Consider the following 17,037-nt stretch of genomic DNA (forward strand, 5'->3'; position numbering starts at 1 on the left):
TTATTTTATGCATTCTAAGTTCATACAACCACCAAAACTGTGATGATCCTCACATCAGCTTTACTGTGTGAGGTCACATACACGACCATTAATGTTACTATTATTACTATTATTATTATTATTATTATTATTATTACTATTATTATTATTATTATTATTATTATTATTATTATTACTATTATTATTATTATTATTATTATTATTATTATTATTATTATTATTATTAGAGACTTGCAGAGAGAAGAGGTGGAAACATTTTGATTTTCATAAATTTAACTGACTAAAAACCTACAAACATGTTTGGTGCTGAAGAAAAATGGAAAATATCAGAACATCAGAATAAAAAAGCTCAAACTGAAACCTGTGGGGAGGTCTGAGTGAGACACAGCAGAGCCCCACGGTGAGTGTCTGTCCGTGTCTGTGGAACAACAACGTTTGGATCACTTGCAGTCGCAGAGCAGCGCGGCGCCTCGCAGCGTCCAGTGCTCGGGCGGCTGCACGCTCCTCAGCTGCAGGGAGAAGATGAAGTTCAGGTCGGTGCGTCGAGGCTTCTTGTAGACGGGACACGAGTACAGGCTGACCGCCCCCCCGCCGCCAGGGGGACGCTTACTGTCGGCCATGTTGGCTGAGCTGACGGCGAAGACGTGGACCACAGGGAGGGGGGTGAAGAGGACCTGAGGGGCCGAGACAAACTTATTATTACTGAGCAAAAACAAAAATACTTTGATTTCATTTAGTTCCTAAATTGCTGACAAATTAATTATTATTTCATCATTTTTCATTAAATTAATCTTTAAGATGTTTTTCAAAAATGTTTTTATGTTAATTTACAAAAAAATACAGAAACAGTAAAACGTTGGACTTTTGAACACTGAAGTTTTTTAAAGCTTCAGTTTATTATTTTAATCTAAGTTAAAAAACACTGATTTTAAAAAGACAAACTTTGGGCGGAGCCTCAGCGAATTTGGCGCCACGTCTGTCCCATCCCGCTCCATCCAGAAAGAGGCCATAGATATAGACTCCACCCACATCTTCAGGGGGCGGAGCTCAGACGACCTCCCTCATCATATTGGTGACATCGTTGCTAAGGGTGACCGTGTCCAAGGCCCAGCCCTTGGACAGGTTGGAGCATGTCGTCTCCTGGCGCATGGCGGTCAGGAAACCCTAAAGAAACAAAAAACATTCGGAAAGAAAACTGAAGAATTCCAAAACTCCAGATTTCCAGAACAATGAACCAACCTGCGGGTTGAAGAAGCCGGTGAGCCAGAACTGGTTGGGCCGGCCGGCGCTGATCCACGCGCTGAGCTGCTGAACCAGAAGCCGAGCGTGGCCGACGGCCAGCTGAGCCTCAGCCACAGGCGCGGGATCCGAGCATCGAACATGCTGTCGAGGGCGTCGCGCAGGTCTTCAGACAGGATGATGGTCCCTGCAACGGCGGAAACACGAGTCAGATCGAGCGTCAGTGAACGTGTGTGTGTGTGTGTGTGTGTGTGTGTGTGTGTGTGTGTGTGTGTGTGTGTGTGACCTTGCTGAAGTTAAGGTGCTGAGGAAGGCCGAGTTCTGCTTCAGCTTCATCGCCTCGGCCCACGACGGTCTGGAACAAGGTCTTTCGGGGTCAGAGGTCACGGCGTCGACCTGAGAAAGATGAAAGAGATTTATAAAAGCATGTCGTGAACACTCAGAGGGAACGTTTCAGCCTCCCAACTGTGACCTTTCTCTGGAACAGCAGCAGCACGGCGTCCATGATCCTCATGATGAGATGAGGAGGCTTCTGCAGCTTCCTCACCGTGGAGATGTCTGCTGGTTTGATGGTCTGCACACAGAGACAAACTCTAAGGCTGAACATGTGACACATCAACGTAGATGACGAGCAAACACAAAACAGTGACAACATGTGAGTCTGAGCTTCACTCAGATCACAGGAGGACAGCGTGTCGTAGAAACATTCCCCTCCTGTCTTTCATTCCTTGATTACTGCTGTGTGTATTTAAGCCCTGTGTGTTCTCTTCTCTGTGTGTCTGTGTTAATCCCCTCCATCATCCTGAGTGGTTTCCTGCACCTGTCTGCGTCTCTCTGTCCTTCACCCCGTTTGGTCATTTCAGGTTTGTTTTCCCACTTTAGGTTTACTCAGTTCTGTTTTTCGCCGCCCTCGCCTTGTGTATTTACCACCTCCATTAATAAAGCTTCCTCACATCAGAAATGCCTGTTTTGGCTCCTTTAATAATTCCACATGGCTCATCCTACGAGCCGTGACACACATATCATGATCGGTTTGTGGTTTGACGGTCTCACATATTGACTGGAATCATGTGTTCTACCCAGGACCAAAAACGTCGTATTTGTTAAGAAAGCACTGAATCATTTGTACTCCGAGAGTTTAGGGCCTGTCCCTGTCAGACAAATCTAGTTCATAGATTTATTGTGGTTTCTTGCCAAACTAGAAATCAGGAAGCTGCTTTCTGCCCAGAACCACAAACCTCGTCTTTGTTAAGAAAACACAAAATGATTTGAATCAGACTGACGGAGCTCCAAGAGTTACACCAACATATTTTGAACTATTTGGCCACAATCTCTTTTCTCAGTTAAATTCATGCATAACTTCCTTTTGTCCTGTTCTGTGGTGTCATCTCCAACCAATGCAGCATCAAACTATCTATGAGACACGCCCACTCTGTGCTTAGAAGACACGCCCACTCTGTGCTTAGAAGACACGCCCACTCTGTGCTTAGAAGCACATTATGACAGCCTGACGTCAACAACATGGTAGACCTGTGTGCTGGAATATAATAGAGTCTAATAGCTTTTTTTTTCAAAGTTTTGATAACAACAGCACAGAGTTTATACAGGTTGAATAAAGGGAGTAAATAAAGTCAGAGTGCTACTGGAGTTTTGTTCACCCAGTTAAGATGAATCTGGAACAAACTTTCTGACCAGAGACCCTATCTGTCATGGTCCCTGTGCCTGCTCAGCTGACTCGGTATGGCCACAAGTGTTTTCTTTATGTTTTGCTCCTCTCGCTCTCCTCCCGCGCCCCGCGCTCTACCGGGGCGGAGTCACGGTGACTCCTGCCCGTGACTCCGCCCCGCGCTCTACCGGGGCGGAGTCACGGTGACTCCTGCCCGTGGCTCCGGCACCTGCGAACGATCATCTAATCAACGCTCTCGCTACTTAAGGCGGCCGCTGGGAATGTTTCGTGGCTGGATTATTGTGTAAACACTCGTCAGTGTCGTCACTAGTTTCACGCTTCTTCCTGAGTTTCCTTCGTGCCGTGACTTAACCTGCTCTCTTCTCCCTGTGCCAGACTCTACCTGCCAGCTTGAGGATCGCCGCTACTGTGAGCGTAAGGCCAGTGTGAAAGAGCGAAGCCAGAGCGTTTGGAGGAGGATCGCTGTAAATAGCCCGCTTGTGTTTCCCTCCCCGCGCCTGTGATTCCCCGGAGACCCCTACCTGCGACCTTCACTATATAGCTGCACTTGGTGTTTGTGTTTTAATAAATTGTGAACTTTCTGAGCCAGTCTGCCTACGAGTCCCTCCTGAGTCGTGACACTATCCTTGAAGGAGCTCTCAAACCAGCATCTCCTCTCTGAGAACAAAGGTTAAATGAACATTTTCAGAACAGTTAAATGTTTCTTATATACTTATAAATGTCTCACAGTGTCGACCTGTTTGCAACAACAACATGGGGCCTTTACACTGGGTAACAGTTGGGCTTAATATACACATGCTTGAATGACTTCTTCACATCAGCCTCTGTGTCTCAGTTAGACAGACAGTACTTGGTTGTAGCTGAAGAACCAAATCTGTGGATGGAGACTAAATATTTCTCTGGGAATCTTAAACTGATTTTAACAAAGTTTATTTTTATTTCTACATTTTTTATTAGATTTCTATCAAACAAAATGAAGTCTGTGTTGTGGACAAACAGTTGTGTCCACATTAACTCTCACCTCTGTCTCAGAATGACTCACAGTAAAATGAGTCAAATCTCCGTCTGAGGTTATATATATATTCTGAATGAATGAAAATGAATAAAAGATCAAGGTTATGGCTCTGAATATGACAAGTATTTCTCAAAAGGCTTCATGCTATTGATTTTTTCCACCCTTCTCCTCATGTCCCACCACATATGAGAGCAGACGAGGTGAGGAAGAGACACGAAGAGACAGGAGTCAAAATGAGACGTCCTTCTTTCAAATCTCATGTTAAAGTGATGTCAGTGAAATGATGTTTGACTCAACTGCATCACAAACAGTTTTGTTAAAGCTCCACTAAACCTACATGTTCATGATCTCAGATATATCAGTGTTCATGATCTTTTTAAAAGAAATTAGATGATATTAGATTGACGGCAGTGATTTTGGAGTTTGTTTTCACTTCTAACATCGTATCTACAGTTTTTGTCCTCCTGTGACATTTAAGGTCAGATGAAAACCATCTGTGTTGGACAAACTGACGCTCCTCTGCTGCCCCCTACTGGCTGTTGTCTTTTAATGAGCGATGTCAGTGATGTGCAGGGCATATACTAACTGGCCACTTTCTTAGATTTTCCTTCAAAACGGTCTTAATTCTTCCTGGAATAGATTCAACACGGTCCTGAAACATTCAGAGTTAAGTTCATGCTTTAATAGTCACTGAAGGTTGATCCCTGACAGTGTAAGTGGTGACTGACAACAATAGAAGTCTAGTTCACTGAAGTACACAGATTTACAATACGAGGGTCAGTGAAGGCAAAGCCAGAAGTGAGAAAACTGTTCCTCTCTATGAAACCTTTAAGTTTTAATGTCTGGGTTTCAAAATGCTTTCTTAAGTTTTAAAACCCATTTTGTTAGCCATTCTTTCTACTTTGTTTTTAAGCACTCGGACCACTAGAGGACACTTTATTAGAAACATGCTGCTTTGAGATGTTAGTTGAGAAATTGGAGGTATTCTTACGGTATTGTTTTCCTTTACTTGAAAAAACTCAATATTTATTTGCATCTTTGCAGGCAAACATGACATTCACCAACACTTTAATCCATCCATCTAATTTCTTCTACTTATCGGCTGAGCAGAGAGGCCCAGACCTCCAGCCTTTTCCTCCAGTGCATTCAGAGTAATACTGAGGTGTTCCCAGGCCAGCTGAGAAACCAAAGAAATCTACATTCCAGTTTGTAATAAACTAAACACCAAAGAAGAAGATCAAAACCACTGAACTCAAACATTTTGTTAAATACAAAAGCTCTTTTAATTAAAGAAAATACACATTCTCCCCCTTCAGCAGGAAGTGGTGTGGTCCAGTCATCCCCTCTATGTATATAAGTGCTTTAGACCCTGACTAGTACCTACCATTGGTACGTAAGATACAGGCAGAACAAACAAAGATTAGTCAAAATCAAACCAAAAATAAAGAATTGGTATAAATACATAAGTACACTAAATGTGCAGCCTTACAAATAGAACAAATGTACTTAAACCAATCAATAATCTGACTGCAAACTAAAGTGTGTTATTGTGTTCAAATGAAGAAATAAAAATACATAAGAGTGTGTGATATTCGCTCCTTGTTTACTGTTGTTTTACCTCCAGACTTTTATACTTGGCAAATGTCACACACTTTCAAATATAGGATTGTGCTAAGCTTCACATGTTACAGCCAAAACATTCAAACCTTTCTTGTGAACTGCAGCTTCAACACTGAGCTGCAAAAATGCTTTTCCCGCCGTAACGTCACCATAATAACACATGTTCGTTTCTCACAGCACAGTGTTAAAGTGACAGAGAGCACACAGTGTGTTAGGACCATTTGGAAGTGCAACATTTTTGTGCTTTGGACAATTCAACTTATATAAGGGACATAAACACGTAAGCATGACTGTGTCATCACAGCATGTATAAAAAGGCTGTTTCTGAAGCCATCCCTCGCTTACGGCCACACCACCCTGAACACGCCTGATCTCGTCTGATCTCGGAAGCTAGGCAGGGTCGGGCCTGGTCAGTACTTGGATGGGAGACCGCCTGGGAATACCAGGTGCTGTAAGCTTTTGCACTTCAACACACAAATGACAGTTTAAATATTGAAACGGATCTGAGGCGGCACTCTTTAAGCTCATTTTCTAATAGGATGGTTAGTGAGTCTTGTGCAAAGAGCTCTCAACAGGATCTTGAGCTTTATTGTGAAATGTTTATGTGGAAAATAAACAAGCGGACACACGATGGTTTTACCGTCGTTGTTGCTAACGACAACGCTTAAAAACAGGCGCTTGTCCGTCCGTAGTGTGGTTATATTAAATATAAGAGAAAGAGAGAACTTTAAGAAATGAATATAGCCGCTACAGTGACATCAAAACATGAACAAATATTGTAAACAGTTTATTTTGCGACACCACGAAACAAACGGCTAGATATAGTCGGGCTCACCTCTACGCACGGCTTGGGCTCTGGAACCAGTCTCCTGGAGAGGGGCTGGACTCTGTCTCAGTCTGGAGTTGCCCCTGGTGAGAGGCGGCGGGCTGGGGTGGGTATTCTAATATCCCCTCGGCTTGCTGCCGGTACGTTGGGGTTTTTCCCGGTGGACGAGAGGGTTTGTTCCCTGCGCCTTAGGGTCGGGGAACGGGTCCTGACTGTCATCTGCGCTTATGCGCCGAGTGGCAGTTCGGAGTACCCAGCCTTCTTAGAGTCCCTGGGGGGGGGTGCTGGAAGGTGCTCCACCTGGAGACTCTGTTGTCCTGCTGGGAGACTTCAATGCTCACGTGGGTAACGACAGCGAGACCTGGAGGGGCGTGATTGGGAGGAACGGCCTCCCTGATCTGAACCCGAGCGGTGCTTTGTTATTGGACTTCTGTGCTAATCACAGTTTGGCCATAACGAACACCTTGTTCGAACATAAGAGTGTCCATAAGTGCACGTGGCACCAGGACGCTCTAGGCCGTAGGTCGATGATCGATTTTGTAATCGTATCACCAGACCTGCGACCATATGTTCTGGATACTCGGGTAAAGAGAGGAGCTGAGCTGTCAACTGATCACCACCTGGTGGTGAGTTGGATCAGGTGGCGGGGGAGGACGCTGGACAGACCTGGTGCACCTAAACGCGTAGTGAGGGTGTGCTGGGAACGACTAGCAGAGGCCCCAGTCCGCGAGATCTTCAACTCACACCTCCGGCAGAGCTTCAACAGCATTCCGAGGGAGGCGGGGGACATCGAGTCCGAATGGACCATGTTCAGCGCCTCCATTGCCGAAGCTGCTGCATTGAGCTGCGGCCGCAAGGTGGTTGGTGCCTGCCGTGGTGGTAATCCCCGAACCAAATGGTGGACACCAGAGGTGAAGGGAGCCACCAGGCTGAAGAAGGAGTCCTATCGGGCTTGGTTAGCCTGTGGGACTCCGGAGGCAGCCGACAGGTATCGACAGGCCAAGCGGAATGCGGCTCGGGCAGTGGCTGAAGCAAAAACTCGGGTGTGGGAGGAGTTCGGAGAGGCCATGGAAAAAGACTTTCGGACTGCCTCGAAGAGGTTCTGGCAAACCGTCAGGCGTCTCAGGAGGGGAAAGCGGTGCTCTACCTGCACTGTGTATAGTGCTGGCGGAGCGCTGCTGACGTCGACTGAGAAAATTGTCAGGCGGTGGAAGGAATACTTCAAGGACCTCCTTAATCCCACTGACGCGTCTTCCGAGGAGGAAGCAGAGTCTGGGGATGAGGGGAATGACCCGCCAATTTCTGGGGGTGAGGTCACTGAGGCAGTTAAACAACTCCTTGGTGGCAGAGCCCCTGGTGTTGATGAGGTCCGCCCCGAGTTCCTGAAGGCTCTGGACGTTGTAGGGCTGTCCTGGCTGACACGCCTCTGCAATGTTGCGTGGAGATCAGGGGCAGTACCCGTGGATTGGCAGACCGGAGTGGTGGTCCCCATCTTTAAGAAGGGGGACCGGAGGGTGTGTTCCAACTACAGGGGGATCACACTCCTCAGCCTCCCCGGGAAAGTCTATGCCAGGGTGCTGGAAAGGAGAGTTCGTCCGCTAGTCGAACCTCTGATGCAGGAGGAACAATGTGGTTTTCGTCCTGGTCGCGGAACACTGGACCAGCTCTTCATCCTCTCGAGGATACTTGAGGGTGCATGGGAGTTTGCCCAACCAGTCTACATGTGTTTTGTGGACTTGGAGAAGGCATTCGACCGTGTCCCTCGGGGTGTCCTGTGGGAGGTGTTGCGGGAGTATGGGGTGTCTGGCCCATTGCTACGGGCCATTCGATCCCTATACAACCGTTGCAAGAGCTTGGTTCGCATTGCCGGCAATAAGTCGGACTCGTTCCCGGTGGGTGATGGGCTCCGCCAGGGCTGCCCTTTGTCACCGGTTCTGTTCATACTTTTTATGGACAGGATTTCTAGGCGCAGCCAAGTGGCGGAGGGCTTTCGCTTTGGTGGCCTCAGGATCTCATCTCTGATCTTTGCGGATGATGTGGTTCTGTTGGCTTCATCGGGTGAGGGCCTCCAGCTCGCACTGGAGCGGTTCGCAGCCGAGTGTGAAGCAGCGGGAATGAGGATCAGCACCTCCAAATCTGAGGCCATGGTTCTCAGCCGGAAAAGGGTGGAGTGCCCACTCCGGGTCGGGGATGAGGTCCTGCCCCAAGTGGAGGAGTTCAAGTATCTCGGGGTCTTGTTCGCGAGTGATGGGAGAAGGGAGCCGGAGATCGACAGACGGATTGGGGCTGCGGCTGCAGTAATGCAGACGCTGCACCAGTCCGTCGTGGTGAAGAGGGAGCTGAGTGTAAAAGCGAAGCTCTCAATTTACCGGTCGATCTACGTCCCTACCCTCACCTATGGCCACGAGCTGTGGGTAGTGACCGAAAGGACGAGATCACGGATACAAGCGGCGGAAATGAGCTTCCTCCGAAGGGTGGCTGGCATCTCCCTTAGAGATAGGGTGAGAAGTTCGGCTATCCGGGAGGGGCTCAGAGTAGAGCCGCTGCTGCTCCACATCGAAAGGAGCCAGCTGAGGTGGTTTGGGCATCTGACAAGGATGCCCCCTGGGCGCCTCCTGGGTGAGGTGTTCCAGGCATGTCCCACCGGGAGGAGGCCCCGGGGCAGACCCAGGACACGCTGGAGAGATTATATCTCTCGGCTGGCCTGGGAACGCCTTGGTGTTCCCCCGGATGAGCTGGAGGAGGTGGCTGGGGAGAGGGAGGTCTGGGCCTCTTTGCTTAGGCTGCTGCCCCCGCGACCCGGCCCCGGATAAAGCGGATGAAGATGGATGGATGGATGGACGAAACAAACGATAGCGTAAAATGAAACGATAGATGTTTTTATATCATCATCCGATACATATCGTTATATCGAACAGCCCTAATCAATACAGTTTTCAAAAAATGCTTCTCTGTGCAGAATCGGTTTAAAAACATAAACAGCTGTTGATGCTGCTTGTCCGTGATTTGGACATCATATTTTCTTCTTTGGCTTGGAAGGAAGTTGGTTTGGAAACATATTTGGCGATGCTTCATCTTCTGCTTTGCAACTGTGTGGGATTTAAAAACCTGTCCATGATGCTGGCAGTGTCCAAGCATGTTGTTGTTTTTAAGTTCATATCCCCCCTGCAACGGCTCTGAAAACATGTGTTCTAACAGCAGCAGTACTGAGCTCAGTCTCAGAGAGATGCAGATGCGGTTTGCATGTAACTACACGCAGCCTTCCTCTTTCTCTCGCACCTCTCTCCCTCCTTCTTGTGGAGCAGGTCTCTCTCTCTCTCTCTCTGGTACACAACTGCACGCACACACGCGCACACACACAACAGAAGAAAGGAGAACTGGAAAGCCGAAGACTTGTTCGGACCGGACTGACTAGATTCCCAAGCGGTGACGTGGTGGATATTCATCATCATTTGCCCTCCTGTCCACCTTTGATAGTTTACACTCATTCTCTTGTGCCCTTATTTGCCTTTACACCACATAAAGGGGGGGGGGGGGGGGGGGGGGGGATTAATTTGATGCTACAACTGCCTAAAGCAGGTGCCCGAGAGGATCACATATGGAGAATGATGTATGGCCACATCTGCGCATCTCGTTTAGTAGCAGCCTTGGATGAATAGACTGTTGTGTTGCTTTAAGAGGCCCCATAGGCAGATTAGCTCTTCTAGTCCAAGACAAAGCTCAGATTATAGAGGCAGTGCCATTTCACATCCTCTGAACACCCACAGTCCCGCACAACTCCTACAGATTAAGCTGTGATGAAGCTCCACGGTGATGATGATGATGCTCCCGTGCGCACACTCTCCAAAAGGTTTATCGACCCAAAGTGACCCACAGGAACATTTTATTACTAACAGTCATGGAGGTCATGCTGAGCAGGGAGGGGATGATACGGATCAATAGCACTGTAGTGTAACATGGGTAAAAAAAAGCCATGAGGGGAGATCAGGTAGAGAACATGAAGGTCCAGTCACACTAAATGGATTCATTTTTACCAACAAGTGCTTTAAAGAGAGCTCCTGCTTGGCACAAACACCTGTGTGCCTTCAGAGACTCAACTTCCATCAAATATTTGTTTTTTAATGAAGGCACAAGTGCATAGGCAGCAGTCTGTGTTCAGAAAAACCCAAAACATTTGATTCAAATTCAGAACAAAAACACCACAGTGGGAGGGAAACAGAGAAACTGGCTTCTTTTTTCCACTATAACTGTGTTTACAGGCCGTTCCAGTCTTTATCTGTCTCACACACTCGACCAAATAACAAACACAAAATAAAAAAAGAACATCTCACATAAATAAATACAGAAATAATCCAAAAGTAGCTATATTAGTAGTGAAACAAACAAGAAAAGCATTTAAAAACCAAACGTGTAAAATCAGTCAGTGCGTGATTACATTGCTCCGCCCATCAAAAAGTGACCTGTGTGAATATCAGCATCTCATTTATAGGACTGATGAATGTTGGTTGGAACATTTGTAGTCCAATCATACTTCACAGACGTCTTTAATCCTTCACTGAGTCAGGCTGTTGTTCTCACAAGCCTCAAACTCTCCACCATCATTCCTGTGCTGAAGTAGTCGTGTCCCTCCTGCATGAAGGACGACTGTCCGGTCCCACTCACCTCCATCATTATGAAGAGCTTTGAACAGTTCGTCATGCATCAAATCAAAACTTCCCTCCAACCTGGATCCATGTCAGTCACATACCGCTCAAACCGCTCGACCGATGATGCCATTTCAACTGCCCTCTTATTCAGCCCTCACACATCTGGACACTCATACGTTAGAATGATGTTCACAGACTTCAGCGTTCAACACCATCTTTCCCCAGCAACTCATTCACAAACTGGATCTGCTGGGCATCAGCACCTCGCTGTGTAACTGGCTGCTGGATGTCCTGAGAGGAAGATGGCAGACAGGTCGGCAGCAACACCTCCAGCACAAGAACACTGAACACAGGCTCCCCAAGGATGTGTGTCGAGCCCCTTCTCTTCACTCTGCCTCTCATTTCTTATCATTTTCAGTGTTTTAAAAGGTGAAGTGTTCAAAAGAACAACAGCACCTGATCTCTGCTGAGCTGTTAAAGAGCTCTTCTTTTAGGATGTGATGATAAGACAGCACACAAACTTACAATTACATGATAATAACACATTTGTAATACACAACATTTGGCTTGTAATTGGTGACATCTGTAACACCACGTTTGTGATTGAGACCTTTTGAGGTCAACATGGTGACTGAGGACAACGGGTCCTGCAGAGTCAGTAGTTTCTATTCAGCTGTTTTGTTTTTCATGTCTTCTCCTCCATCATCAGTTATCAGGAGAGCAGACAGTCAAAGTGCAAGAATTCAAAGAAACACAGAGATTCTCCTTACAGAGCAGACACAGCACAGATGTTTCCTTCATCGTCCTTCTCACTCATTTCAGCTTCTTTTCATTTCTGTCACTGACACCAAGTAAAGCCGCCCTCTTCCTCTGAGCACCAGCTTTTCTATTATTACAAAGAAGAAGAAACCATTAAAACACCAAAGCACAAACACACTGTAGAGCCTTTTTTGTTTTCTTAACACACTTTGACAGAAACTGAAAGCACAAAGCTGCTCCACAAACACAGGATTAAGAAAAGAAGAAGATTTCTGTCAGGAAGCATATCTGGAATAATATTCAGGCCCAATCTGACACACAGACCATAATAATAAAAGTGGAGAATGATCAGAATCATTTCAGAACTTTCAAATAAATCAAGATTCAGTTTTGGCAGCAGAGCACAGGGATGCACATGAGACTGAAAATCAAGTCTTCTGTATCTTTGTAAGTCCTGTGACTGTCTGGCAGTCGGTGACCTTCACCTCTGATGAAAAACTGAAATGAGATCTTTTCTCAGCTGATTTTAAAAAAGAAATGTGAGTAATGATCCAATCAATCATTGTTATTGTTGGCCAATACTGTGAAGACCAAACTAGGATTCACGTAAACACTGAGATTCAAAGTATAATTCAATGATTATTGTCATACAGGCTAAATGACAGATAGTATTTTTCTATTTTGTATCGTATGTTATTCTGTTTATCTGATTCTATTGTTTCCCCTTGAAATCTCCTCCAGTTTGCGCTGATCCAGGACGTCACAGGTCTTGGATTCAGTTGTGGAGACGATGGTCTGGTAGCGAACACAGATCTTCTCCACGCCCTCCACCTGAAACACACCTGAGCTCAGTTTGAATCCGTCTCATTTCTGGAAAATAGACTTTTGACACGATTAATAAATAATAAAAGGAGGAAATACATTTATACAAAATCATTACAAATGTCCATTCATCACTGTAGCTTTGCATCGACTTTAATTCGACCATTTTTATATCATAAATGTCTTATTCTAATTATTATTGTGCATTGATGAATATCTGATGGAGTCACTTGTTTCTAATCTGACAATCATCCACCTTCATGCTCTGCAGAGCAGCCAGGCTCTCCAGCGTGGACGCCATGTCGGCCATCTTCTCCAGACGGCGGCAGAAAGAGTCAAACTTCCCGAAGATGTAGTTCTCACTGAAAACACGCACACACGTGTGTAAAGGTTAGCGTGACGCTGCTGACACGCTCTGACTCAGAGTCAGTTACTGATCAGCTGAAGTCAAACTGTCTGTTCTCAGGGTTTTCTCTCAGTTTGTCTCTGACGCTGTGGAAGCTTCACTGATACACACACACACACACACACACACACACACACACACCCACACACACACACACACACACACACACACACACACACACACACACACACACACACAGTGTTGATGTTGTACTTGCACATAAACCTCTACATTGGACTCTGATGTGTCGCGCCATACCTGCCACCTACTGGTCAGCCAGTGTAAGTGCACAAAACATTTCTTCAGACCAAGATGGAAAAATACATGTTTAAAAAAATGAAGTTCAAAAATCTTTTTTCATCCCTAAAGATGAATAAAAATACTAAAGAATAAATCCTGATTGATGTCGTCATAATTCCTGCATGAAAGGGTTAAAAACTATTCTACAAACAAACAAACACGTGAATATTTTGGAACATTTCAACTTTAAAGAGCAGAAAGAGAAAGAACAGAAAGTTATATTGTGTAAAAGTGGTTTTGTCCTGAAGTCTCAGAGTGGAGACTAAACTGTTGCAGGTCTGAGGAGCTTCTGTCCACAGACGTCAGATCATGTTTGATAAACTGAGTTTAAAGTGAAACCTGTAAATGCTGACGCTACAGGAGATCCAGCTGAGAGGACGCGTCTACCTGTTGAAGGTCACCGTGCGGCTCTTCCAGAGCTCCAGTCGGCCGACGGCCCGACGTCGTCGGCCTCTTTCCTCATCTGCTCGCTCTCCGTCAGCACCTGCTTGATTTGATTGGTCCACAGGGTCGACACCTCCTCCAGACGCTCCACCAGCTCACTGTTATTGGCTGAGAGCGAAACACACGAGTTCCTCTAAACACACGTGAACACGGACTCATTATTTCAAAGAAGCCATCGTCTCAGGTCAGATGCTTCCTTCAGCTTCCACAGATAAACTGGTTTGATTTAGCTGAGAGTTGATTTTTAAAGCTTTAAATGATGTTTCCTGTATTTCCAACAGTCTTATTGTTTGTGTGAGATGTGAACAGCTTGAGCTTCATACCTGCTGCTCTGTAGTCTGCAGGGCTGCTCAGCTGGCTGATGGCGTCAGGAAGCTCCACGTGCTGCAGCTGCAACTTTCTCTCCATGTTCAGTCGGGCTGAGCTCAGATTACTGACAAACTGATCCACCGAGGACAGGAAGGACCGGACGTGTGGACACGAGGCGCCGTCCTGCACAGAGCCCCACGACTGGGCACAGGGTCAAAGGTCAGCAATAACAACAAAGGTTAATGTGTTTCCTGTTTCACTTTTGACCTCATTCACAGCCAAAAGCATCAGGAGGAGCACTGCACACAAATCAGACTTTTCATGGATCATTATGTAACAGCTGCTCTACAGTCAAAGCCCACAAAGAGAAACCAGCAGGTACAGATAAGCCCAAGGTGTGGCCTCCAGTAACACTGTGAGGAAGCTTGGAGTCATGTTTGACCAGGACATGTCCTTCAACGCACATATTAAACACATATGTAAGACTGCTTTCTTCCATTTGTGCAACATCTCTAAAGTTAGAAATATCCTGTCTCAGAGTGACGCTGAAAAACTAGTTCCTGCATTTATTACTTCCAGGCTGGACGACTGTAATTCATTATTATCAGCAAGTCCTAAAAACTCACTGAAAAGCCTTCAGTTGATCCAAAATGCTGCAGCAAGAGTCCTGACAGGGACTAGAAACAGCAGATTTCTCCTACACTGGCTTCTCTTCACAGGATTGACCCCTCATGGCTGCCCCTCCCTGCCCCTTTCTTTGCTTTCAGTCTCTTCCTGTTTAAAGAGAGTTCTTCCTTCCCACCATCAACAAAGTCTTCATATATGGCGTCATGTGATCACTGGAAGCTTAAAACATCTCCCTTTTTGTGCTCAGTGAAAGCCTGAATGGATGGAGGTGTTTTACCTGCTGCGACCTGAGAGCAGGTAACATGATGTGAGTCAGCAGAGTTTCCAGACTGTTCAGGACGCCGCCGCTGCCGCTGCAGTCCAGCACGCCAAAGTTCACTTCCTGGAAACATCAGGTTGCACGAGAAGATCAGAATGATTGGCTGCATCCATGTCACAGTCAACCAATGAGGTCTGTGCAGTTTGTTAAATTTGCAGGTGAGGAGGTGACCCAGACCAGTTACTGACCTGCTGCACGTTAGCGGTGGTTATGGCCTTCTCAGTGGTTCTCAGGAAGAACAGACATTTCCCCAGTAAAGGCTGGAAATACAGAACGTGATGGAGTTCAGGTTCCTTTAACGTGACGCAGACAGAGCACTTCCTCTGCACTCTGTCACCAAAGTTCACCATGCAAAGGAAAACCTTTCATGGGCTTTAAAGACGGGGTGGTTGGAGAGCTCTGCAGGCTGCTCGTTACCAGTGATGGGAGTAACGCGCTACTTTTTTCAGTAAAGAGTAATCTAATTACTATTCCTATCGTTGCAACGCCGTTACAGTTACTAACAAGAAAATGTGGGGCGGTCCGTTACTATGTTTCAACAAACAGACGGTTGAAGCTGTGTTCAGCTTACAGCAGCTTATATCAGCTGCAGGAAGTAGCTGTAAGTAATCTGGGCGCTGCAGCTTTAAGCAGCTGTGCGCTCCCGCAGACAGACCATCACTTTTTGGCACAACAGCTGGAGCTCAGGGGGCAAAACAATCGCATGAGTGCTGCTGTTTGACTGAGGAAGAATAAAGGAGTCGTGGTCAATCACATGACCACTTACAGACAAAGCAACAAGGTGATATATACCAGTTTATAAACTGTGTTGATAGGCCAGTAAAACCAGAGTCATGATAAACAATATATACGCGTGTTTGTTCCTCAATAGTTTCATGTTTACTGTCTAAGGACAGCAGCGAGCACTCTCTGCTTATGAGCTGCTGTCAGACCTGCAGGTATCAGGCTGTGATCTTCTCCTTTATACTGGACACTAATTATTATTTTGCAGTGGCTCAAATAATTTGTGTGGCGTCTTATTGAAGAACAGCTGATTGTTCTGGAAATAGTTTAATGTTATTTAAAAAAAGGGTAAAAGGTAAATGGCTGCAAATAACTTTGTTGTTTGCAAAACTTGTGTGTATAATTTTCAAATGTATATTTACATTTAAAGTTATGAAAATGATTCGTTAAACATGTTCGTGGTTGTTACAGTAAAAAATGTAACTTTTTATGTTTTGTCTGATTTTAGATCAATTGTGTTAATACAGTTTGTCAAAATGAAAACATAACTGTAGATTCAGACACGTGAGGTTGTGCTGAAAAGAATGAGACCAAACAAGGCAAAGTAAATAATTTTTAAAGGTAAATGTAGAGGAAACATCAAAAGTTGTCACGGCTGGGGCAGCAGTCGTGTGGTGGAATGAATGAGGACCCGAGATGCAGACGGCGGTGGAGATGCGAGTGGAGATTTATTTACAGTGAAAATAACAAAGGTGAGGGAAGAAGCGAACATCAAGCTAAACTGGGAAAAACTAACAGACAAAGCAGAAAACATGAGGGCAGCAGGGAAACACAGAGATGACACGAAGAAGGCAGAGAGACGTGGAGACACACCGATGGACACGGAGACACACAGAGTCATGCAGACGACGCCACAAGCAACACAGGCAGACACACACTATAAATACACACGAGGTAATGAGGGGATGACACACAGGAGGGGAGCACAGCTGAACCACAAGACGAGACACAAACCTTCAAAGTAAAACAGGAAACACACAGACTGTTTTACAACACAAGGACACGAACAGAGCACAGAGGACAGACACAGGCAGGGCTGAGAAAACACGGAAGCACTAAACATAAGAACCAAACCCTAAGAACTAAAACAAAATCAGAATAAACACCAAACACAAGATGAAACCAAAAGGAAACACAAAACGCTGCGACCCAGGACCCTGACAAAAGGAGTTCACAATGGCCAATTATACCCTGGAGCCCAGAGGGTATTTTTAAAGTAACACAATAGTTACTTT

General features: G+C 45.8%; 3 protein-coding genes, 1 long non-coding RNA gene and 1 other non-coding gene across 7 annotated transcripts in view; 1 reads left to right on the forward strand and 4 right to left on the reverse strand.

Annotated features, from left to right (window-relative positions):
• LOC148096496 (NACHT, LRR and PYD domains-containing protein 12-like) overlaps positions 1 to 17,037 on the reverse strand; it is a 63,598-nt gene that overhangs the window by 17,077 nt on the left and 29,484 nt on the right. The window lies entirely within an intron of this gene.
• On the reverse strand, positions 168 to 3,012 carry LOC148096498 (dynein axonemal heavy chain 5-like). The gene is made up of 4 exons (XM_087835650.1): positions 1,712 to 3,012; positions 1,526 to 1,635; positions 943 to 1,426; positions 168 to 674 (listed from the first exon to the last, which is right to left on the reverse strand). The coding sequence occupies exons 1-3, from the start codon at positions 1,892 to 1,894 to the stop codon at positions 1,408 to 1,410; spliced, it is 312 nt and encodes a 103-aa protein (XP_087691776.1). The 5' UTR covers positions 1,895 to 3,012; the 3' UTR covers positions 168 to 674; positions 943 to 1,407.
• Positions 5,901 to 6,019, forward strand: LOC148096499 (5S ribosomal RNA). The gene has a single exon (XR_015717330.1). It is a non-coding gene; the product is annotated as a 5S ribosomal RNA (ribosomal RNA).
• LOC148096500 (uncharacterized) lies at positions 11,973 to 13,739 on the reverse strand. The gene is made up of 3 exons (XR_015717163.1): positions 13,708 to 13,739; positions 12,871 to 12,976; positions 11,973 to 12,623 (listed from the first exon to the last, which is right to left on the reverse strand). It is a non-coding gene; the product is annotated as an uncharacterized LOC148096500 (long non-coding RNA).
• On the reverse strand, positions 13,778 to 15,369 carry LOC148096501 (dynein axonemal heavy chain 5-like; the record flags this gene model as incomplete). The annotated part of the gene is made up of 4 exons (XM_087835774.1): positions 15,208 to 15,369; positions 14,978 to 15,082; positions 14,088 to 14,274; positions 13,778 to 13,872 (listed from the first exon to the last, which is right to left on the reverse strand). Coding segments are annotated over exons 1-4 (549 nt in total), but the record flags the coding sequence as incomplete, so codon positions are not given.

This window comes from Neolamprologus brichardi, chromosome 23, assembly GCF_056152115.1.
Source record: "Neolamprologus brichardi isolate AB-2024 chromosome 23, ASM5615211v1, whole genome shotgun sequence".
Classification (NCBI taxonomy): domain Eukaryota; kingdom Metazoa; phylum Chordata; class Actinopteri; order Cichliformes; family Cichlidae; genus Neolamprologus; species Neolamprologus brichardi.

Excerpts from the sequence above, each read along its gene's own strand:
- LOC148096498 (XM_087835650.1), bottom strand. The coding sequence starts at position 1,894 with ATGTTGTCACTGTTTTGTGTTTGCTCGTCATCTACGTTGATGTGTCAC. Across the intron at positions 1,636-1,711 it reads TGCTGCTGTTCCAGAGAAAG|GTCGACGCCGTGACCTCTGA; the intron begins GTCACAGTTGGG and ends CATCTTTCTCAG.